Source organism: Giraffa tippelskirchi, chromosome 13 (genome assembly GCF_054371585.1).
Source record: "Giraffa tippelskirchi isolate mGirTip1 chromosome 13, T2T-mGirTip1v1.2.pri, whole genome shotgun sequence".
NCBI classification, from domain to species: domain Eukaryota; kingdom Metazoa; phylum Chordata; class Mammalia; order Artiodactyla; family Giraffidae; genus Giraffa; species Giraffa tippelskirchi.
The window spans coordinates 64,674,756-64,700,862 of record NC_137287.1 but is presented as its reverse complement, the minus strand read 5'-3'; the positions used below and the strand labels follow the sequence as shown (position 1 = coordinate 64,700,862).

The following is a 26,107-nucleotide window of genomic DNA, read 5'->3' as shown; positions in this document are numbered from 1 at the left end:
GTTCTAAACAACAAATCTATTGAGATTTACTCAAACCATGAGACTGAGGAATTGTATTTTGAATTTCATTATGATTGTAGTTCTAAAAGTTAGACTTGTAAGACCAATGTAAATAATTCTTCAGTGGAGAAGTCTGTGCTAGATAGGATTACTACTATCTTTACCCACAGTTTATGGTTGAATTTGAATATCATATAAACTCTCTGGAAAAATTTATGTTCTTAATGTCAGAGATATTTGAATGGATGTATTAAAGTCACATCATCTTACAAATAAATATCTTTTTAATATGCAAACACAGGCATCACATTTAAGCAAAAACCTTCACAGCATAAAGAAAATGCATTGCCTTCCCTTGCTTGTATTTCTAGGAATACAAAGTGAATACACAACAAATGTAGAAGATAAGAGGTTTCTTTCTTACTCTATTAAAGCCCACTGTATATTTTTATACTAAGCCTTATGTTGACTTTGCTAACTTTTGCTCAATTTATTTTTAATATCTCAAAACCTAGAGAAAAGTTTAGCTTCAATTCAGTAAAATTTTTTTAAGTGGATAGAAATTTAAAAATCCACTTTATGGCAATCCTTGGTGATTGAAAATATTAAACTAAATTAATAATGTTAATAATGAGGCTTAAAATGTCAAATTGAAAGGAGAACTAAATCAAGTAGGTTCAGGTGAAGAAATATTTCCATTAGAATAAAATTATCTAAGAAGTATGAATACAGATTACAATAAGATATGAATTTAGCTAAATAGGAAACCACTTAATAAAGTAACTTGAAGCATTTCCAAGGCACTTGTTTTAGTGCCTGTATTTAGGAAAGACCCAAAAGGGAAAATGTTATGGAGACTAGATCCTAATAAGCTTACAACCTAGTGGAAAAAAAAGAAAATAAATCCAGATGGCTATTTGCAGAAAACTCAATTGATGGAATTAATGTTAAATATTTGGAAAGTAAAGATAGCCAGGAAGTATGTTACTGAAATAAATGATAATTCTAAATTTAGAAAAAAGTCCTCTCCATCTCAACCATGTCTACCCTCCACTTGCAGATAAAGCTTCTTTAACAAACATTCTGAAATTTAAATGATACTATTTCCTTCCTGGCATTTTGACCACTGCAAAATAAGCTCTCTACTTTCAGTCAACTTCTGGTCAAGTTCACTTAATTTTGATATCACTACTCAGTGCCCTGAAACCTTAATATAATGACATTGATTTGGGGGATCTATAATGTTATTTTGTAGACATATTCTGCACATAATATTTTGTTACACTATTTTCCACTGCCATCAAATATATGATGCTGACTTTAGAAGCAATTTACTGTTACTTTTTCTAGAGTGATAACTTGTTTGCATCTTTACCTTTATTTTTGTGAATTCCTCTATTCTCTTTTAGAGACCAATCCCCTTCCCTGTACGCTTGACAATAATTCAGTGCATACTGGGGGTGGAATGTGTTACATACATAGCAGAAAATTCTTCTCTTGTACCCGAATGAGGCAATCACTCATCATCAATGATAAAACAGCATTGTGTCTGCCCTCCTGAGCTTGTGGTCCAGGGAAGACATACAAGGTCATTACAGAGATATTGTTTCTCTCTGTTGTTGCTCAGTTGCTGTCATGTCTGACTGCTTTCGACCCCATGGACTGCAGCACGCCAGGCTTCCCTGTTCTTCACTGTTTCCTGGACTTTGCTCAAACTCATGTCCATTGAGTCGATGATGCTATCCAATCATCTCATCCTCTATTGACCCCTTGTCCTCCTGCCTTCAATCTTTCTTGGCATCAGAGTCTTTTTCAATGAATCGGCTCTTCACATCAGGTGGCCAAATTACTGGAGCTTCAGCTTCAGCATCAGTCCTTCCAATGAATATTCATGGTTGATTTCCTTTAAGATTGACTGGTTTAATCTCCCTTCAGTCCAAGGAATTCTCAAGAGTCTTCCCCAGTACCACAATTCAAAAGCATCAATTCTTCAGCACTCAGCATCTTTATGGTCCAGCTCTCACATCCTAAATGACTACTACAAAAACCATAGCTTTGACTAGACAGATTTTGTCAGCAAAGTGATGTCTCTGCTTTTTTCCTCTCATGTCAATGAAACCTCTTCTCACAGTTGGGAGTCATATGTATGTACATCCTAAGAATTTTAAGATATAAAAAATATGATAAACGGTAACCAAAGGCCAATAAAAATTGGGGAAAATTTCTACGACATTTGTAACAGATTAAAAAAAAATCACCTCAACGCTTTAAAAGATCTTATATCTAGGACCCGCAACTACAGAAGCCCATGTGTCTAGAGCCCACGCACAACAAGAGAAGCTACCACAATAAGAAGCACACACACTGCAATGAAGAGTAACCCCAGGTCACCACAACTAGAGAAAGCCCACATGCAACAAGCAAGACCCAGTGCACCCCAAAATAAATGTCTTATAAATCAATAAGAAAAAATAAGCACTACAAACTGAAAACCAAGCAAAGAGCACAAACACAAGACACACAGAGAAATACACTTGAACAAGGTACAAAGAAAAAAAGGTAGGTTACTCTCTCTCTGTTTTAGAGAAATGAAAAGAATGCAATTAGCTGATATTTAATAGCTTTAATATGAAAAGAAATTCGATACTCAATTGTATGGCAAACATACAGAAAAACAGACATCACGTACTGCTTTCAAAAATGGTACATTTTACAACATAACACAAAATTATAAATCAAATGTTCTAAAATATAATTAATAATATAAAAATTCTACTCTGTATGCTTCTTAATTCTCAGGATGTAATCTACAATATGTGTAAAGTTGCATAGTGTTCAGCGAAGTTTGATTAAATTTGTGTATAATTAAAAACAACTTGTAAATCAAATAGTGAGGAATTAAATTACTGAGTTATGGTGCATCCTGTTAATGGAAAACTATTGTCCCATTTAAAAAAGTATTGGTAAATAATTGCTTACAGATTGTATATAAAATTAAAAGCATATTAGAAAACAATGTGATTAATAGAACCTATTTTTGCTTATCAAATATATATATGTACACACACAATGCTTTTTATTATGGTGGCAAGATTATAGTTATTGCCATTATTTCCCTTTCTTATTTATATTTAAACATTTTCCTACAATAAGAGTACATTTCTTCTTTTGTGGGGAAAAAGCAGTATTTTTGTAACAATAAAAATTTAAAGTCTTAAAATAATCAGTAAATGGTCTTTACCCTTAGTGTTATTTTAGTTCACTTAAATTGTTTGCTAAAATTCAAATTTGGAGACTCTTTTCAGGTATTATTAAAGATAGAGACAACCAAGACAGACCTGTAGACCTCAGTGTCTACAGTGGGCCTCTCCTGAGTGTTACACATCTATTCATGTCTATGCTGGTTCCATGTCTGATTAAGTTTGCAATTCTCACAGACCAGATGCTCAGGAAATACATGTCTAATTTAAGAATGAGTTGTGTGTCTAGTCAAGGGTACTTCTTCACCCTCCAGACCATAAAGATCTTTGAATATTTGATAAATCTGCATATACAAAGGTCATTAGATGATGTAGGCTGCGATGGTCCGCACAGAAGTGAGGCGGCTGCAACCCCGAGAGGAGCTAGGCTGGGCCGGGCCACGGGTGGAGCTAGCCCGGACCGGGGGCCAGGGGCAGCGGCTGAGAGGAGCTAGGCCGGGCCGGGGGTCAGGGGCAGCGGTGAGACGAGCTAGGCCAGGCCGGTGGTCACCGGCAGTGGCAAGAGGAGCTACGCCTGAGGATGGCCACTGAGAGGAGCTAGGCCGGGCCCAAAGAGCAGCGGCTGCATGGGCACAGAGGGCCGAGAAGAGTTACTCCACATTCAAGGTCAGGAGGGGCCGTAGTGAGTAGATACCCCTTGTCCAAGGAAAGGAGCAACGGCTGCACTTTGCTGGAGCAGCTGTGAAGAGATACCCCATGTACAAGGTAAGAGAAACCCAAGTAAGACAGTAGGTGTTGCGAGAGGGCATCAGAGGGCAGACACACTGAACTAAAATTACAGAAAGCTAGCTAATCTGATCACATGGATCACAGCCTTGTCTATCTCAGTGAAACTAAGCCATGCCATGTGGGGCCACCCAAGACGGATGGGTCATGGTGGAGAGGTCTGACAGAATGTGGTCCACTGGAGAAGGGCATGGCAAACCACTTCAGTATTCTTGCCTTGAGAACCCCATGAACAGTATGAAAAGGCAAAAAGATAGGACACTGAAAGATGAACTCCCCAGGTCAGTAGGTGCCCAATATGCTACTGGAAATCAGTGGAGAAATAACTCCAGAAAGAATGATGGGATGGAGCCAAAGCAAAAACAATACACAGCTGTGGATGTGACTGGTGATAGAAGCAAAGTCCGATGCTGTAAAGAGCAATACTGCATAGGAACCTGGAAAGTTAGGTCCATGAATCAAGGCAAATTGGAAGCGGTCAAACAGGAGATGGCAAGAGTGAACGTCGACATTCTAGGAATTAGCAAACTAAGATGGACTGGAATGGGTGAATTTAACTCAGATGACCATTATATCTACTACTGTGGGCAGGAATCCCTTAGAAGAAATGGAGTAGGCATCATGGCCAAAAAGACAGTCTGAAATGCAGTACTTGGATACAATCTCAAAAACAACAGAATGATCTCTGTTTGTTTCCAAGACAAACCATTCAATATCACAGTAATCCAAGTCCATTCCCCGAACAGTAACGCTGAAGAAGCTGAACTTGAATGGTTCTATGAAGACCTACAAGACCTTTTAGAACTAACACCCAAAAAAGATGTCCTTATCATTATAGGGGACTGGAATGCAAAAGTAGGAAGTCAGTAAACACCTGGCGTAACAGGCAAATCTGCCCTTGGAGTACAGAATGAAGCAGGACAAAGGCTAATAGAGTTTTGCCAAGAGAACGCACTGGTAATAGCAAACACCCTCTTCCAAAAACACAAGAGAAGACTCTACACGTGGACATCACGAGATGGTCAACACCGAAATCAGATTGATTATATTCTTTGCAGCCAAAGATGGAGAAGCTCTATACAGTCAGCAAAAACAAGACCAGGAGCAGACTGCGGCTCAGATCATGAACTGCTTACTGCCAAATTCAGACTTAAACTGAAGAAAGTAGGGAAAAGCACTAGTCCATTCAGGTATGACCTAGATCAAATCCCTTATGAGTATACAGTAGAAGTGACAAATAGATTTAAGGGACTAGATCTGATAGACAGACTGCCTGATGAACTGTGGACAGAGGTTCATGACATTGTACAGGAGACAGGGATCAAGACCATCCCCATGGAAAAGAAATGCAAAAAAGCAAAATGGCTGTCTGAGGAGGCCTTACAGATAGCTGGGAAGAGAAAAGAAGCGAAAAGCAAAGGAGAAAAGGAAAGATATTCTCATCTGAATGCAGAGTTCCAAAGAATAGCAAGGAGAGATAAGAAAGCCTTCCTCAGCGATCAATGCAAAGAAATAGAGGAAAACAACAGATTGGGAAAGAACAGAGAACTCTTCAAGAAAATTAGAGATACCAAGGGAACATTTCATGCAAAGATAGGCTCAATAAAGGACGGAAATGGTATGGACCTAACAGAAGCAGAAGATATTAAGAAGAGGTGGCAAGAATACACAGAAGAACTGTACAAAAAAGATCTTCACGACCCACATAATCACGATGATGTGATCACTCACCTAGAGCCAGACATCCTGGAATGTGAAGGCAAGTGGGCCTTATAAAGCATCACTACGAACAAAGCGAGTGGAGGTGATGGAATTCCAGTTGAGCTATTTCAAATCCTGAAAGATGATGCTGTGAAAGGGCTGCACTCGATATGCCAGCAAATCTGGAAAACTCAGCAGTGGCCACAGGACTGGTAAAGGTCAGTTTTCAACCCAATCCCAAAGAAAGGCAATGCCAAAGAATGCTCAAACTACCACACAATTGCACTCATCTCACACGCTAGTAAACTAATACTCAAAATTCTCCAAGCCAGGCTTCAACAATATGTGAACCGTGAACTTCCAGATGTTCAAGCTGGTTTTAGAAAAGGCACAGAAACCAGAGATCAAATTGCCAATATCCGCTGGATCATCCAAAAAGCAAGAGAGTTCCAGAAAAACGTCTATTTCTGCTTTATTGACTATGCCAAAGCCACTGACTGTGTAGATCACAATACACTGTGGAAAATTCTGAAAGAGATGGGGATACCAGACCATCTGACCTGTCTCTTGAGAAACCTGTATGCAGGTCAGGAAGCAACAGTTAGAACTGGACATGGAACAACAGACTGGTTCCAAATAGAAAAAGGAGTACGTCAAGGTTGTATATTGTCACCCTGCTTATTTAACTTATATGCAGAGTACATCATGAGAAACGCTGGGCTGGAAGAAACACAAGCTGGAATCAAGATTGCCGGGGAGAAATATCAATAACTTCAGATATGCAGATGACACCACCCTTATGGCAGAAAGTGAAGACGTACTAAAAGCCCTTTGATGAAAGTGAAAGAGGAGAGTGAAAAAGTTGGCTTAAAGCTCAACGTTCAGAAAACTAAGATCATGGCATCTGGTCCCATCACTTCATGGCAAATAGATGGGGAAACAGTGGAAACAGTGTCAGACTTTATTTTTCTGGGCTCCAAAATCAGTGCTGATGATGATTGCAGCCATGAAATTAAAAGAAGCTTACTCCTTGGAAGGAAGGTTATGGCCAACCTAGATAGCATATTTAAAAGCAGAGACATTACTTTGCCAACAAAAGTCCATCTAGTCATGGCTATGGTTTTTCCAGTGGTCATGTATGGATGTGATAGTTGGACAGTGAAGAAAGCTGAGCTCCGCAAAATTGACAGTTTTGAACTGTGGTGTTGGAGAAGACTCTTGAGAGTCTCTTGGACTGCAAGGAGATCCAACCAGTCCATCCTAAAGGAGATCAGTCCTGGGTGTTCATTGGAACGACTGATGTTGAAGCTGAAACTCCAATACTTTGGCCACCTGATGCAAAGAGTTGACTCATTGGAAAAGACCCTAATGCTGGGAAAGATTGGGGCAGGAGGAGAAGGGGACGACAGAGGATGAGATCATTGGATGGCATCACTGACTTGATGGACATGGGTTTGGGTAAACTCCAGGAGTTGGTGATGGACAGTGAGGTCTGGCATGCTGCAGTTCATGGGGTTGCAAAGAGTCGGACACGACTGAGGAACTGAACTGAAATGAACTGAATATATACGTGATTCATATGTGATATATATATATATAAATGGTTAATATGTGGTATACTATTTTCTAATTTTTAAGTTGTCCTCACATAAGTATTAAATCTAATTTATCTTACTTGAGAAAATATTTTATTCCTCCATATTTTTATAACTATAACTATTTTGTGCAGAAGTTAGAATACAAATAAATTTATTTCATCCTAATGTGGAGAAGGAAATAGCAACCCACTCGAGTATTCTTGCCTGGAAAATCCCATGGACGGAGGAGCCTGAGAGGCTACAGTCCATGGTGTCGCAAAGAGTCGGACATGACTGAGCGACTTCACTCCAATGTGGCTAAAGGGAAAGCACATTTAAAAGTTATATAATTAAAATGAATTCAAAAATTTTGAAAGTATAAAGCACGATATAAAAATTATTTTATTATTAAACTGTGACCATTGGTAACATATCATAAATCATATGCTATATTATGAATATATTATTAAAACTTTACCATGTACAGCAAATACACTACCTAACAAGCTATATTTATATTATTTTAGGAATGGTTTACAAGTAGTATTTTCAGCATATATTTCTCTTAAATTCCATGTTTTGGAGCAACTGTAGTTAATTTTTTAAAAATATTATCAAGTCAAAATACACCAAAATAAAATTAAAGTGATTTAATTCACTTAACTAAAACAAATTATTGATATGTATGCAAAAATAAAGAATAGGTGCTTAACTCAAGGTCAACCTAAAATGAAAGCCATTTTTTTAGAGGTGCAATTATGCTTTATATTCAGTCCTGTGAAAACACTGCCAGAAATGCTATTTCCCACAAGTGTTAAAACAGTTAAGAGAAAACTACTATAGTTTAATTTTGATTTTGCCTGTTTGCATTTTTATTTTCATTTTAGCCAAACTGTTCCCAAAGCCTACTATCTAACCATTATTCTAGATTTATAAAACTGGATCTTTCAGAAATTTTGTTGGGAGAGTGTTGAAGCATTTAAATTGGCCTATAAAATATTGGCTTCCCAGACAGGACTCTGAGAAAGCAGTGATCCTGGCATTTAATGTCTAAGAGAGTAAAGGTTTGCAAATTGTTATTGTTGTAGAGCAGAAAACATTAAAATATTTTCGGGTTTACTGAAACCTTTATCCACATTTATATCTAGCACTTAGACACATTATGGTATGCACAGTTATGTCACAGAGACAGTTTGCATTATTTATGTGGCTTTTAGTTTATAATGATGTCAAGCCTGTACAAATGCACAATGTGGATAGGAATGTAGGTCCATTGGCAACAGTGTGGACTCTATCTCATTCCCACCTCAAAGACAACGATGAGTGCTATGAAATAAAAAGAAAAATTTCAGAAAAAGTACTTCCAGCTTTATAAACAAGCAATACACGAAATTATATTCTATCTAATCTGCATTTTGAATGAGATGGTTCATACTCAAACAGCTTCTCAATAATCCGTAAGCAAACCTTAAAATGCAAGGCATTTAAAAATACGCATTTTTTTGTCAAGATGTTAATAAAATCAGTACATTTGGGTTTGAACCTAAAGAAAGGCAAGAATCATTTTGATTAGGGGTAGAGAAGAAAACACACAGGCGAAAAGATTTGAGGAAATCAGGTTGGGTATCTTACATGAATGAGGCAACACAGAGGGTGCCTTGAAATTACATGTCTTCTAGATTAACACAGTGTAGAGTTTTCTCCCATACAATTTCTCAATTATAATAGTTACTTTATAGCACACACATTTTATTGTTTTTAGATAAAATCATCTTTGAATTTTTCTGTTGCTTCATTTTTCCTGAAATATTTTGTTCTAAATTTTTTAATTAGTCACTGGATTTAGAGGAAAATGAGTCAGCTCTGATCAAAATTGGAAATAGTTGCTAAGAAAGCCGCCCTCTTTTAGCAATACCCTCCCCACTTTCTCCCATAGACAGCTGCTAAGAATGAGGTTTTAGAACCATCTAGAAGTTATACTTAAAGTACAGAGTCCCTCTAGTTCCAAGAGTCTGATTCAAGTGTCAGAATCTGCTTTTAAATAAATGTATTACATATTTAAATATTAATAGGCACAGAAACATGTGAACAGAGGTCCTCAATCTATACTTTGCAAAACTTCTCTAGAGCTTCTGTGAGCAGTCAGAAACCACTGACCCAGAATATGCATGTGTATTCTACTAGATATAATTCCATATGAACAATAAATAGAGAGAGCTTAATCTGCTTGAAGGAATGAATTAAGGCTCCTAAAAAATCTTAATAGAAGACCTTATTTAACCAATAGATAGGCATTTACTGCAGTCAAATAAAATGGAATTGAGGGCCAAGGGTTCAAAACTTTGCTCTTCTTGCTTCCAGCTGTGAAAAATGAATAAGCTAGATCATACAAAGGCTTTCTTGTGAGATAAAAATGATCATAAAATTTATGGTACTTAGCTATGAGCCAATTTACCAATTTACATACTAGGGTAAAACTGACTTGGGTTGTTGAACTGATTATAGAGGTTAGAGGACAGGATTCTGAGGTCTTATAAAATTATAAACTGAGAGAAATTATGCACGACACTCCTATAGCATCAATGTTCTAAACTTAATATGAATTAGCTACATATTCATATTCATACTTAATATGAATTAGCTACAAAGCTTAGATGCTAGGTAATCCAAATGCCTTGATTCACTAGTAAGCAAATGATTTTTTTAAACATTTCTCAGTTAAGATTTATGTTTTTGCAAGTTTTATAGTACCTGGAGCATGAATGGATATAAATTCATTTTGCTTCTGTGTGTGTGTGTGTGTTGTTGTTGTTGTTGTTGTTGTTATTGTTTAACTAGATCATGGTTCTTTTCCCAAAATACCAAGAAAATAATTTTTCTACTAAATATTCCCTCTCACTGCCTAAGTTAAAGGAAATGGACATTTCACCCAACTCCAATCTCAAAAGAACATGCACATTGCAATGATATTTACATTGAGTAGATTTTACTTTATTATTTCTTCAGATTATAATTGAGAACAATATGTATTTTTAGATAAATATTTAGATTTCAATCCTAGGAAAAAAAATATCATGCCAGGTGCCCTTAGTTGGTCCCTGCTGAGCAGGATGAAGGGAGAATCTACTCACAAGCCCCATGCTAAGACCACGGCCACAAAGAAAAAGCCCAGAAGAAGAGAAGACTATTTCTAATTCATATACATATGTTGAATGAAACAGCTGTATGGAATGGTGTTATTCTCCTACACACAAAAAATGTAGAATAAAGATATAACCCTTATTATAGACCCAGAGTTCACTTTAGATCTTCAAGTATAAAGATTTGTCTGTTAAAGTGTGAACACAAACTACTGAAGAGTGTCACTTGGAATATCACTTCACTTAGTTAGCCTTGACCGTTTCATCTCCATGATGAAAATCACAAGGTAAGACTCATCAAAGATTCAACTACACAGTGAAAACCTCCCTATGTATTACTACTCCATCATGAAAGACATTCTACTGCTTCACTAGGTATATAAAGTGAGAGAACATTTTGAAATACAGTAATGTGACTTGTTTTTCTTTGTACTAACTTATGAATGATCTTCACCACCCTAAGCCAGAAGAAGCCTTTGCCTTAAGGTGAAATCATAGAATGAAAGAATTGGTGTAGAGCTTTTGTATTTTCAAGACTGCTCTTGAAAACTATTTCAGACACAACGGTCTAAAAACCTGGCTTTAAATCTCTAGAGCCAGATACCTGAGAGAGAAAAAAAAATATTTTCTAAATAGAAAAGCTCCCCTTTAAAAATAAAACAACAACAACAAAACCAAACAGAATTTGGGTAAACTGAGCTTGTGCTATATGCTGTGCTTAGTTGCTCAGTTGTGTCCGACTCTTTGAGCCCCTGTGGTCTATAGCCCACCAGGCTCTTTTGTCCATAAAATTCTCCAGGCAAGAATACTGGAGTGGGTTGCCATGCCCTACTCCAGGAGATCTTCCCAATTCAGGGATCAAACCTAGGTCTCCCATATTGCAGGCAGATTCTTTACCATCTGAGCCATAAGGGAAGCTTGGAGTTCTACTACAAACCAGAGAGCAGGATAAATGACGCATAAGAATCATTTCACAAAGTAAAAGCAAAAAGAAAAAGAAAAAAGCAGAGAGGAAGGCAAGAGGAGATGGAAGCTTAGGGACTGCACCCTTCTCCAGGACTCACTGTCATGTAGTGCTCATCCATTACACATTATCTAATTAAGCATTCCTATTTAGGATATATTTAACTTTGTGCCTTGCAGCCTTTAATTATAAAGAATCAATATATTGATACTAATCATCAACTAACTCACTCAACAAATAATTACCGGGGTTTCATTATATAATGAATCTTAAAAATAATGCAATGGATGGGAATCACAGTCCTTGAAATTCCTCAGGGAATTTGCAGTCTACTGGAGGTGGTGGGGGTGAGGGGCAGAGATAAAGAAGTTAAAAGTCAATTATATTACTCTGCTTATATGTTGTCATAGTTCTATTTATACTTTTACCACCTAGAAATGAGACTCTCCTCTTTTTCTTTACAAAAATATATTATTAATTAAGCACAGCTTTGCATGAGCCACAGAAACTTTCTGAAATCATCCTATGCTTTTTTATGTGAGAAGCAGCCCGAGAAAACTTTTGTATACTGAAATTACAAAACTTATTTGCCAATTGTCAGATGTGATCAAAACAAAGCAGCATTCATATCTGCTACTCTCTATACTTTGGGCAACTTGGTTGCAGATGTTTAAATAAAATGATGGTAAAACTGGAACCATTTTAATGGAACACAAACAACAAAGAGCTCAAAAAGTCAGGGTGAAAAAGTCAGCCAGGAAAATAAAGTCACTGCACACTAAAGGTACAGTGATCCTCTTGAGTGCAAGGTCAAGTTGGCCAGGGCAATAATGGACTGGACAGCAGATATACCTTTAGTTTTCTTTGAAGCAGCAACCATAGGAGCTGGGGGTCATAAAGCTTTACCAGCGGAGAAGTGCGAAGGTATAAAGGTTTTGAAAAGATTCTCTGTAATATAAACGGGGAGTTCTTTGTTGTCTTCAGTAACAGTTCCTTGAAATCATTAAAAGGAAAGAAGAAAAATGGGAGCTTGCAGAGAGTATTATTTGCAGACTACAAAACAGGGGAAGGAATGAGTTACTAAAACTTGAAAGAAAAGACCAAAATAAACGATGATAAAGAGCAATGACTGAAAGGAGAGAGAAAGGGCAAGGTGATAGAGGAGAAGTTTGAAAAGGAAGAAAAGAGGAAAAGAAATTTGGAGAAGGGATAAATGTATAACTCCTTCTGAATCCTGGGCAATATTACGAGTTATTTTTCTTATGCATGCTTTTCTCTGGCTTCTATGGCTTTTTTGTATGTAAAGGAGTAGTTTACTTGGAGAAGAGCATAGAGACCAAGTAAATGGAGACTGTGTCATCTATTCTCACCAGACAGTTGCAAAACATATTGGAACACAATAAAAATGAATATTAATACACAAAGGCTTCATGAGGTATAATAAATTGAGTATACATTTAAGGCAGTCTATGAAATGCTTTTTCTAAATTTTTTAATTAAAAAAATGTTGTTAATTTTTATTATAGTTGCTTTACGATGTTGTGTTAGTTTCTACCACACAACAAAATGAGTCAGCTATATGTGTATATATGTGCGTGTGTGTGTGCTAAGTCACTTCAGTGTGTCCTACTCTTTGTGCTCCCATGGACTGTAGCCCACTAGGCTTCTCTGTCCATGAGATTCTCCAGGCAAGAATACTAGAGAGGGTTGCCATGCCTTCCTCCAAGAGCTCTTTCCCACCCAGGGATCAAACCCACATCTCTTATGTCTTCTGCATTGGCAGGCGGGTTCTTTACCACTAGTGCCACCTGGGAAGCATATATACATATATGCATACATATCTCCCCTCTTTTTTGGATTTCTTTCCCATTTAGGTCACCAAGGAGCACTGTAGAGTTTCCTGTACTAAACAGTAGGTTTTCATTAGCTATCTATTTTATACATAGTATCATAGCAATAGTGTATATATGCCAATCTCTATCTCCTGATTCATTCCACTCCCCTCTACCTCCTTGGTATCCATACTCTAATTCTGCTTTGCAAATAAGATCAGCTATACCATTTTGGGGGGCTTCCCCAATGGCTCAGCAGGTAAAGAATCCATCTGCAATGCAGGAGACACAGGAGATGTGGGTTCGATCCCTTGGTTGGGAAGATCCTCTGGAGGAGGAAATGGCAACCCACTCCAGTGTGCTTGCCTGAAAAATTCTACGGACAGAAGAGCCTGGCATGCTATGGTCCAAAGGGCTGCAAAGAGTCTACGTGACTGAGCAACTAAGCAAGCAAGAAAAATGATATCATTTTTCAAGATTTCATATATATGCATTAATATACAATATTTTTCTCTTTATGACTTACTTTACTCCTTATGAATTTTATAAGAGCATTTACTACTTTTTAAATTAAATGTTTTCTTCAATCTTGTAAGAAAGAATATACTTAGTCCACTTATTCTCTCACTTAAATATTCATCTTTACAAGAGCACTAACAGGATCAGGGGGCAAGGCAGAAATTTTGGAAGGGCTTAATAAACAGTTCCTAAGAGACATTTTCCAAATATGTGGTCACTTACGTTGTATGATCCACCGATGGCCTGTGATTTTCCTCACCATGATGAATACTGGTTCCATTACCAAGTCCCCATCTGAATGTGTTTGAATCTTTAATTAATTTTTCTGAGATTGGCTGGTACCATTTACACAGGCTTCCTTTTTCAAAACTGCAAATGTCCATAGCTTGAAGAGAATGGGACAGAGACAAGATGAGCTAATCACAACAAATGTATCAATAAATGGCAATTTTCATCTGCATCAGCACTTTCTTACACTAGCAGATTTTTAAAATTTTTAATCAAACTTTTCAACATTATTGAAATAATTAGGCAAACACTTTATGTAATCACTTGAAGAGTTTTAAAGACATTTAGGTGTATTATATTCAAATATCTATAGTCACTGAAATGTGGAAATAAATGCACATACTGAAGAAACTGCTTTCATAAACAAGTAAGATTTTAATTAGCTCCTAAAGCAGCACTTTAAGCATCACCAGTCTCTTCTGACATAACACTTACATTGCTTATATGACCTCCAAGTTCTGATAGTCTGTTCTTTTGTCACAGTATTACTGGAAAACTAAATTCCAAGTTGCTTAAATTCAAAGCAATAAGATTTTCAACAGCTTTCATACTGAATTTCTTTTCTTGGAAGTTTTCAATATTCTTATGACTGTATTCCAATATCAAAAACTAAAAAACCAGTGATTTTTTAAAAATACATAAGTTGTATGTGAAAACAAAAGCTCTCTCTTCCTTTCCCCCTCCCCTTCTCTCTGCATGTGTTCATATGTCTGTCTGTTTTCAATCCTCTACTTCTTAAAGATTCAATTCAATGAGATTTTGTGTATAAAATGGAAAGCCTGGCATGTTAAAAAAAAAAAAAACCTCCAGGTTTTTTCAATTTTTAATTGGAGGATAATTATGTTACAACATTGTAATGGTTTCTGCCATACATCAGCATGAATCAGCCATGGGTATCTTTAGGTGGCAAAAACAATAATGGCATAGACTACCACTCCCACCATTTAGAAACTTGGGTTCACAGTTTAACTTAAAATTTGAGAAGGAAACACTCCATCAAAAAAGATGATTTTAATCATGACATTCAGGTGTGTTATTTAATCACTGATATTAATATTGATCATATGATTATTCTGCGAAGAGGTTAAGTATTCAATAGAATCTTGTTCTTCACATAATTTAAAAAAGACCTTAAAAAGTATAGATTTTTAAAAAATTATAGGACAGAGTTTCAGGCAAACTATCTGCTGTACAATATTGTACCTATAGTCAACAATGCCATATTGTACACTTAAAAATGTATCAAGGGGGTAAATCTTATATTGTGTTCTTATTACAACGAAAAAATTACAAAATGTAAGACTGTAGATGACAGGAAGATTTATCACAATAGTTCATCTTACAAAGAGATAGAGGAGGCAAGACATACAATTTGTTCAGAAATAAATGGCAATAATTCATGTTTAATCAAAATAAATAAACATCCTCATGGTTTTAAAATGATAATTTAATTGTAAGCATTCATTCAGGACATTTAAAGAACTTAACAAAACTTAACAAAATATCCCACCCAGTCATCAATGACATTACTAAAATTTCTAAGCCGAACTAAGAAGAAAGTCAGTACTCACTAAAAATGCTCACTAGGTGTAATTAATTAGATTTTGTGTAAACTTTCACAAAGATAACTTATGTGTGATTAGAAGGGATTCTATTGTCTTCCCATGAAGACTGAATACAACAACATCTTCCATTATCCTACATCTGTGATACACAGTGTATCTTCCTGACCAACTTGAGTTAATTACTGTCTCATCTCATTCACAGAGTGGATCAGCTTTGATTTTATGAGTTTTTTCGGCCTCGATTAGTTTGTGTTAGTCACTCAGTCGTGTCCGACTCTTTGTGACCCCATGGACTGTAGCCCACCAGGCTCCTTTGTCCATGGGATTCTCCAGGCAAGAATACTGGAGTGGGTTGCCATTTCCTTCTCCATTGATTAGTTTACATGTGTATTTATATCTTTAAATTTTAGAATTCCTTGATGAGGCTGACACAAATTAGAATGTCACTATACACTGTACTGTCTATATGTTCTAAATCTTTAATATTATCAAGACACTTGAGCAATATTATAGTAAATTCACATATAATCAATACTTAATAATGAACAAGGAAGGGAAAAAATTCATAAGTGTTTATTTCTTCTGATCCTGTGCTTTGTCTATTCAGATGCAGATTAATTCTCCTCCTCTCAGTTTGTATCTCTGACTGAGACATTCACTTTTTTTTTTTTTTTTTGAGACATTCACTTTTAAGTTAAATAATTTGCCTAGATCCATTTTTAAAAAGTCATAGATTGGTAGATGCCAATAAATGGATACATCTTTCAATAGTATGTAGCTACTGAAGTGTTCACATGTACTAGGATTGATTTTCTTATTAACTATGCACATTTGACATGGTATTCATTTTACATGTGTATTTTGACAATGGCAAAATTTGAACAGATTCATCTTATTTGAGGGTGTTATACTTCTTCTCTAAATATTTCCATTTAGTGATATTGAAGAATAAAGACAAAATGAAGATGAATTAAAAAAGGGCTGGTAAATGATAGCCCTGGAATCAAGTTCATGAAAACAAGTATTTTGAATCTAAAATATTAAAAACACTTACCTCTTGTTGGACATGATAGAAGAATGTATGCTGATTCTTCCATCATTTTCTATACAAATACCTTTTATATTAAGAAACTGCTTTAAACCAGGTTGAAGACTTCTAACTAGGACATTACAATACTACTTGAGATTACACTAGTGTTTTCTTATCTATTTTATGGCTATATTTAATGCAAAATTTAGGAATTCACATACCGCAGGAGGATTCATCTGATTGGTCAGGGCAGTCATACCTAAAATCACATTTCTGGATATTTTCAACACACTGACCATCAGACCTGCAAACAAATTCACTGTCTGTACAGTTGTGTGGAGGCAGTGTTACTGGAACTGTAGTTTCTGGTGGAGTTGGAGGGTTCACAGGCAAATGACCTTGAAATAATAGACAAGTATCATTTTGCAGCTTTTTCATTTCTTTAAAGATTGCACACGATAAACTTTACTAAGTATGCTTCACATTCAACATTATAAGGAATATCTGATATCATTTGCTAACCTGAACTTCTTTATGTAAGCATATAAACTGGGGTTCATGGCCTTAGTAATGGCAAATAACTCTGGATATCTCTGATTATAAAAACAGTGCAAGTGCAGATGGAAATTACTGAAAACTCTTCAGAGCTCATTGAATAAATGGGAGGCTCAAGAGCAGGGCTTGGATGATCTTCAGGAACCAAAGGAACCCCAGGTGCTGGCATTAGGAACCAGAGTCAAGGTCAAATTAAACCCTCAAGTTCTCTATGTAAAGGAACTTGTTCTTCCACTTTCACAATGAATCTAATGAATAATCTAGTTTCAGATATCTCCACATAGTTGGAGTTCAAAGGCTGCAAGGCAGACCCAAACAAAAGTATTCACCCAGAAGTATTTAAATAATTAAGATAATAATTTCTGATATTACAGAATTTAGAAGAAATTTATACAAGCTAACTAATTTAGACAGTAAGATATTCAATAAGCATTTATTAATAACGTCTCTGTATCATATACATGCTAGTTGCAGAGGATTTAAAGCCAAAGTTGTCACTGCCGTGAAAAACTGGGTTGGTCAAAAAGTTCATTCAGATTTTACCATAAAATGGAATGGAAAAAAACCCAAACAACTTTTCTGGCCAACCCAGTATTTCTCTATTCTTTCACCACTACCACACTGTCTTGATTACTGAAGCTTTATAAGTCTTGAAGTCGGTAGTGTTAGTCTTCCAATTTTGTTCTCCTTCAATACTACATTGGATATTCTGGGTCTTTTGCCTCTCGATATACACTTTAGAGTTAGTTTTTCTATATTCACAAAATAATCTACTGGGATTCTGTTTGATTGGGGTTGCATTAAGCCTATAGATCAACTTAGGAAGAACTAACATCCTGAATATAGTAAGAATTCCTCCAATGCATGTTTTTGTATCCTTATCTCAAACAAACATTTTCTGCATAAAATATATACTATTATGTGTCAGAAAATTTTACATAAATAATATTCATATTTTTTTGAACTTGCATTTTTTACTCAAAACATACTTTTCAGATTTCTCTCTATTGATATATACAGATTCAATTCATTCATTTTTAACTGCTTTAGGGTATTCAATTAAATGAATACTGAGATTCAATATTTATTGTATGAATAGTCTGCAGCTGGTATATCTCTTCTCAAGTAGGACAGTAAGAATATAAAGTCCTACAATGGATGTGTTTGTACATTTCTCTTTGTGAACATATACCAGAGTACTTCCAAGACAAGTCATCTTAAAATGAAATTTCAAAGTTATAGAATATGTAATTAGTCAACTTTAGTTGTTTTCAAAGGTGGTTTACCATTTCCACCCAGAAATGTGTGCATTTCTTATATTCTAGCCAACACGTGGTATCATGAGATTTTTTTTTTTTTAATGTTTGCCACAGTAACAGTTCTGAAATAATTCTGTGATATTCTAACTTGTATTTCCCTAACTAATGAGACTTTTTGGCCACTCAAGTATTTTACTATAGTTTTTGACTATTCACATCCTCTGCTCTTTCTCTCTATTGAATCCATTGTCTTTTTCTTATTAATTCACAAATTTAAATTAATCCCATATTCTCTATACTAATTCTCAATCATTTATCTATGTGAAAAATAAGCTCTCTTAACCTATGATTTGTTTTTTCATTTTGTATGGCTGCCCTTCAGAATAAAAAAATTCTAACTTTAATATATCAATCATTTCCTTTATGGTTTGTGCTTTAAATTTTCACTGAAAAATAATCCTCCCTGTTCGAATATCGTAAATATGTCTTTGATAATTTTCATGAAGTTTTGGTAGCTTTACTTTTCACATTTAGATCTTTACTCCATGTGGCCTCTATTGTTCTCTATTGTCTGTGACAAGAATCTAAATTCAATTTTTTTTTTAACACAAATGACCACTTTTTGACCCATAAATCTATTGGGCAACTCAAACTTTTCTTGCTTATCATTTTATATTTTATTATGAAATGTATTGGGCTTTCCTGGTGGCTCAGACAGTAAAGAATCCACCTGCAATGCAGGACCTGGGTTCAATCCCTGAGTATGGAAGATCCCCTGGAAAAGGGAGTGTCAACCCACTCCAGTATCCTTGCCTGGAGGATTCTGTGGACAGAGGAGCCATGAGGTCACAAAGAGTTAAGACACGACTGAGCAACTAACACTTTCACTTTTTTTTCATGAAATGTAATTATACATGTAGAAAAATGAACATAAAATATAGGTTTTTTTAAAAGGATAATAAAAGCCATATGCTTACCTTCTAGTTTATGAAAATAAAATTCACAAGTAGATTTGAACCCTCCAGTGTTTCTCTGTTGATTCCAGACCCTCATAGCAATTTTTCCTGGTTCACAGGACATTGAAATCTGTTTTTTATTTCTTTGCTTTCACTTGTGTTCATATTTTGTTCATTTGCATATAAACCAAATAAGCTCTTACAGTGTTAACTTATTAGCTCATTATGTGACTAAATAACTTAACACTGTGAAATTCTTAGAATAGTGACCATATACATGGAACACCACGTAGATTCTTTTTAAATAAAACATTGTTGAGAATCAAACTTTAGATGAATGGACTCATTATTTATATAATCTGCAACTTAATTTTTTCTTAACATTGTATATTCACTCACCCAAGCTAATGTATGTTCCCACATACATTTAGGAGTTGATTGCTGTATAATAGCTCACTATATGACTATGTAACATATGTTTTCATATGTTTTGTAGCCATTATACCATCAGTGGTTCTTGAGCTGATCCTGTTTGAGGATTTGTTTGTTTGTACATTTCTCCTTATATACCTAGGTATGGAATTGCTTGGTCACAGAGCATGCGCATTTAATTATAATAGATAATGCCAAACTGGGGCTTCCCTGGTGGCTCAATCTGCCTGCAATGCAGGAGACATGACTGAGTGACTAACACACACAATGCCAAACTGGTTTCAAAAGTAATTGCATCAATGTCTATACTCTTCAAGAGTGTATAAGCATTCTGGTCATATCACACATTCGTCATCCACTAATATGGCTAAGAACTACCTGTATGTTTGTCATTTACTTTGCTGTCTATTCCCTTTTGCATCTCACCCTTGGCTTGGCTCATTCTGTTTTATAATGTTGACGTTTACATCGTTCATTTGGTAAGAGTCTGGTGCAGTAAATTCATTTTTTTATTTGTTTGTGGATGTCATACTGAGTGCCTTTTTTCACCCTCATTCTTGAAAGAATTTTGCTTTGCTATAGACTAACTCATTTTTTCTCAGCACTTTGAAAATAATATCCAACTGTCTTCCTAATTCCATTCTTCTGTAATTGTATTTTAATCTCTGGCTATTTTTAACATAATCTTCATTTTTATTGTTTTTCTAATTCATTTCCATAAGCTTATATCTGGATTTATTCTAATATTTTTGCATGAGGTTGACTAGGCTTTTTAAATCTTGAAGTTCTTTGTCCTTTTCTCATTACTCTGTATTCCACCAAAATTAATGCATCTTAAGTGTAGTATCTTTGAGAGCACCAAAAGAACAATTGGAGGAATGTGCTTTTTCCAGATAAAATTTAAGTATTTTAACAGTCTTCTCCATTTGGGGTATTTAGCACTTCCCTCAATAAAAGATGATAAAGTTTTTAAGTTTTAAATTTAAAATAAGTCAATTATTTGTCCAGTTTTATTTTCTAGAGACATAATAAAAAATATTAAGTTGCATAGATCACAGGCTTTGGACAAAACTTTTCCCTGGATATATGCTGAATCACTTTATAAAACTACACTAGAACACTAAAACAAGGATATTTCAGATTATAATCACTGAGTCTCGAATTTCTTCATCTATGCCTTGAAGAAATATTTCCAGCACTTTTAAAATTTTTTCAGAATCTGTATTTCTTTTCAAAATACAGATTTTCCCCAAAGCATAATGCTTTCATGAAATTTATTATCCTGAGATAAATGTAATGGGCACACCAAACAGCTTAGTATTAGAAGGTAAAAAGCTGCCTGTGATATCTTAAAAGCATACACAATATAACACACACATTTTGCCACTGAAACAAACCCCACTCTTTGTAAAAGGAAGGGAGACTTGATCAAGCACAAATAAAGCTGGTAAGATGTGTATGCAAAGGAGGAGAGATGTCAAAAATTCCATAACTTGGCCGGTTTGGCAGCAATAGCAAAAACTACTCGGTGGGTAGGAGAGGAACATGGTAAAAACTGTTGCTAAGCATTCTGTAAAGAGTTAATATGGTTTCTCAATCTTAAGGTATCATCAGATGCAAGATATGCCCCTGACTTAGTAACAACTTTCCTTGGAAAAATAAAATACAAATACATTGGATAGTGATGTTCATTCTCTTTCCTTATGCATGTTCAGTCATGTCCGACTCTTTGTAATCCCATGGACTGTATCCCACAGACTCCTCTTGGAACTTTCCAGGCAAGAATACTGGAATGGGTTGCCATTTCCAACTCCAGGAAAACTTCCCGACTCAGAGATTGAACCTACATCTCTTGCTTCTCCTGCATCGGCAGGCGAATTCTTTACAACTGTGCCCCCTGAGAAGTCCAATACTCACTCTAATAATTAGCAATTCTAGTAACTAATCAATGTAATATGCATGCTGAATTCTGAAACTTTAAACTGGTGAAAAGTACCCACTCCTGGGGATATATCCAGAGAAAAACACGATCTGAAAGGATACATGCACCCCAATGTTCACTGCAGAACTATTTATGATTTACAGACATTTACAGAGAAATGGATAAAGAAAATATGGTACATGTATATAATGGAATATTACAAAGAATTAAAAAGAATGAAATAATGCTATTTGCAGCAATATAGATGGACCTAGAGATTGTCATATTGAGTGAAGTCAGAAAAGGAGAAATATCATATGACATCTCTCATATGTGGAATATAAAAAGATATGATGCAAACAACTTATTTACAAAACAGAGACTCACAGACTTAGGAAATGAACTTTTGGTGGCAGGGGTGGGGGAAAGGATGGGGAGAAGGGAGAGTTCTGGAGTTTGGGATGGATATGTATACACTGCTGTATTTAAAATGGATAACCAACAAGAACCTACTATATAGCACATGGAACTCTGCTCAGTTATGTGGCAGCCTGGATGGGAGGGGAGTTTGGGGAAGAATGGATATATGTATGGCTGAGTGCCTTTGCTGTTCACCTGAAACTACCAAAACATTGTTAATTTGCTATACTCCAATACAAAATGAAAAGTGTAAATAAAAAAACTGAAAAGTATATAGGTAATTTTTCTTTCAGTTGGCAAACAGTATGTCATGATGCCATGTCATCACAGATCTACTCTTCCATATAACTCAGCTATCTCACCAATAATCTTGGACACAAGAAAGAGAACTCCTGCTGCATGTGTTCTGCTGAAAGAAATGTACTTCTTGCTTTTCTGACTGAAGATGGAAGGCATGATGCGAAACAGATACTTCCTCTGGGATAATATTTTTAAATCTGAATGTCTGGCAACAATTCTTCCAAAATAATCTACTCTGAAGGTCTAATTCAAGGTGAAGGGAAAGCTATTTAACCTTGCCATCATTCTGCATCATTATCTACTCTGAGAATAGACAACATCATCACATACTGATGCAAAGAATCATACGATTCAATTGCATGGTTAAGATTGTCTACTTTCCCTAGAAATGTAATTAATCTTGCCTAAACAGCTGTTTCTCTATTTTCCTCCTGAATTAGATTTAAAACAAGAATCTCTGTCATCAAAGTACTGAAACAAAGGCAGTACAATCCATAATTGAGACTGGATTTGAAAATTGTTAGAAACAACTAGAAGTTAGAAAATGAGAGAGGAATGACCTAAAAGAGCAAGTAATAATCGTCTAGGATTAAGTGGAAAGAAACTAAGCTTATGGCATAAAAATTATTGAGGAAAAGTAATAAAGTTTTGCAGTTAAGAAGCTCAATCATTCGAGTCAAGGACATGGCAGAGGTAATGGAAAAAATAGAACAGATGTGATAAATATTTTGGAGCTGAGAGTTAATAGCATCTGCAAGCGAGCAAGTTTAAGAGGAAAGCCAAAGATGACTATGGTATTTCAATCCTGGGTTGCTAGAGAAAACTGAGTTCATCCAAAAGGAATAAGGGAGATATGGTGGAAAGAGTTCGATTTTGAGGAAATGGGTAAAAATGAAATAATCTACTCCACTTTAGCCATTTTTAGTATAAAATAAAATTACAGGTTACAAAACTGTATTTTGGACGTGAGGTCAGTAGTTTGTGGTTTTGTTTTTTTTTTTAGTTTTTATTTGTTTTGTTTTGTTAATCAAGAAAGGGAACATGCCATAGATAATGTTTATACTGACAGCAAATCAACGTCTGTAAGTGATCCTACATATCCTGATCCCATCTCAGCTAATGTGATGTCATGACGAAACACTGACTGATAATCATCAAAAGCAATATTTTTATTAAAAGCCTAATTTTTATTTTCATTTTATAGTAAGATTACATCAACTTCCTTTATGAGACATATGGCTTCATCAGATTCTGCAGTTTCAATCCAAAGTTTCTTTTGTTATGAAGCCAACATGAAAACCACACAGTTCAGACTGTCTTTAAAATTCCATATTTTTCTTCCAAAATGTAAACCAGAAAATTGGGACTAATGGTGTGTAACTGATATTTCACATCTCTGCCCTTGTTTCTGGCAGCTCTTTCCTCTCCACCTTGGAAACATCAGCTACAGAACACACGCAGCAGTATAATTAAAGCAGCAACAGTATCCACGATGCCTTGGTTCTCTTTCTGAATTCTTTATTCCCTTCCGCCACTGGGGTTACAGCCATTCTCCCTAAGCTAAGAGTGGGAGGTGATTTGGCTAGTGAAATCAGAAACCTTAGGTGAAAATCTCATTACAGCTTTCAACTGTGTATTCTCATCCCAGTCATCTATACTCTTCAAGTTTCGTTTTTCATATTCCTAAAATGGAAATCGCTTTCTCTTCCTTGGGAGGTTAACGCATTTGATGAGCAATATAATGAATGATAGTGGTGAGCATTCTTATCCAAAGAAGACCGCACTCTGCCATTTGATAGCTATGTAGCCTTAGACTGGCTATCTCCTTCTCAATTTGCTCCACAAAATTGGGATAACAAAGGCATCCAACCTATTCATCATTCAAAGTCTCTTCAACCTGTGATGGACCAAGGACTATTCCAGATTTCTAAAAGGTTACAGGATTATATGAGATGATATGGAGAATGACAGACAATATTTAAGGAAGTGTGTTTTTTAATACTGATTTACTTATTTATGGCACTGCTGGGTCTTAGTTGTGGCACACAGGATCTTCACTGAGGCCCATGGACTTCTCTCTAGTTGTGGCACATGGACTCTAGAGCACACACACCCAGAGTTGTTGCGGTGCATGGCCTTAGTTGTAGTGCAGCATGTGGGAACCCAGTTCCCCTACCAGGGATCAAACCTGCATGCCCTGCACTGGAAGGCAGATATCCAACCACTGGACCACCAGGGAATATGACCATTTATCAGCTCCCTTTCTTTTAAGGACTTTCTGTATTTTCTGTCCTTGCCAAGCTCCCTGACTATAGCGAATACTGCCGTGCCCCATTGTTAGGCTTGATCACTTAACTTGCTCTGACCAGTGGAAGCGAGTAGACACAAGGCCCTGATAGAAGCTTTAAGAGTGTTTTATTTTTCTAACCCTCTGATTTAAAAACAGAATATGTCAGACAAGGATTTTGTCCATCAGCCCGGGTCCCAGATAGACAGGACACACAAAACAGATATATAGTTTGGAACTACACAGAATTATGGGGCTTCCCTGGTAGCTCAGTGATAAAGAATCCGCCTGCCAGTGCAGGAAGATGCAGGTTTGATCCTTAGGTCAGGAAGATCCCCTGGAGAAGGAAATGGCAACCTACTCCAGTATTCTTGCCTGGGAAATCCCAAGGACAGAGGAGCCTGGTGGGCAAGAGTCCACGGGGTCACAAAAGAGTCAGACACAACTCAGTGACTAAAATAATTAAAACGACATAGAATTATACAGGGATATGAACAAGAAGAGTGTATGTTTGCTGTTATTTTTCTATGCCAACTGACACACTTGAGAGCAAAAAATAAATGCTACTGGTTATATGCCATTGAGATTTGGCTTTCAACAGAGGCTGACATATATATATAACCTAGTATCTTACATGCAGAATTAATATTTTAGCAATAGTAATGATAAACTAAAATATATAAGCACTTTAAAAAATATACATCTCTCCACTATCCACCCATCTATCCAACAGATGCTTATTGAGCACTACTATGTGCTAGGTACTGTTTATACTACAAGGGACAGCAGTGATAAAATAAAATCCCTACTCTCATGCAACATTATTATGGGAGAAAATCAAATTTGACTATAAAGTGATAGGTGTTGTGGAGAAAAACAGGAGATGGAAAATGTCAGGTAAAGAGATAAGAAGAGATGTGTGTATGTTTGAGAGAGAGGTAGAGTATAGGTTGAGAGAAGGTTTTACTAGAGAAGAAATTCTCCAGCAGAGATCAGAAAGGAGGAGGTAAATGGATATCTGGAGGAAGCACATTCCAGGAAGAGGGGAAAGCAGGTATAAAAGTCCTGAGGCATAAGGGGGTTGGAGTAATCAAGGACCAGCTAGGAAATCTTGTCGTTGAGGGACGTCAATTAGAAGCACATTGGTCAGGGCTTCCCTGGTGGTTCAGTGGTTAAGAAATCACCCACCAATGCAGGTGACACAGGATTGATTCCTGGTCCCGGAGGATCCTACATGCTGTGGGGAAAGTATTTCCATGTGCCACAACTAATAAAGCCAATGCACCAAGAGCCCACAACAAGAGAAGCCACCTCAGTGAGAAGCTGCACACCTCAACTAGAGAGTAGCCCCTATTCACCACAACTAGAGAAAGTC

The 26,107-nt window shown here is 36.1% G+C and overlaps 1 protein-coding gene across 3 annotated transcripts in view; it reads right to left on the bottom strand.

Moving 5' to 3' along the window:
- MALRD1 (MAM and LDL receptor class A domain containing 1) overlaps positions 1-26,107 on the bottom strand; it is a 764,811-nt gene that overhangs the window by 392,934 nt on the left and 345,770 nt on the right. For all 3 annotated transcript variants that reach the window (XM_081558804.1, XM_081558803.1, XM_081558805.1), the window contains 2 exons: positions 16,824-17,000; positions 13,942-14,104 (listed from right to left, as the gene is read on the bottom strand). In XM_081558804.1, coding sequence (XP_081414930.1) covers positions 13,942-14,104; positions 16,824-17,000 — 340 coding nt within the window. The remainder of the gene's footprint in view (positions 1-13,941; positions 14,105-16,823; positions 17,001-26,107) is intronic.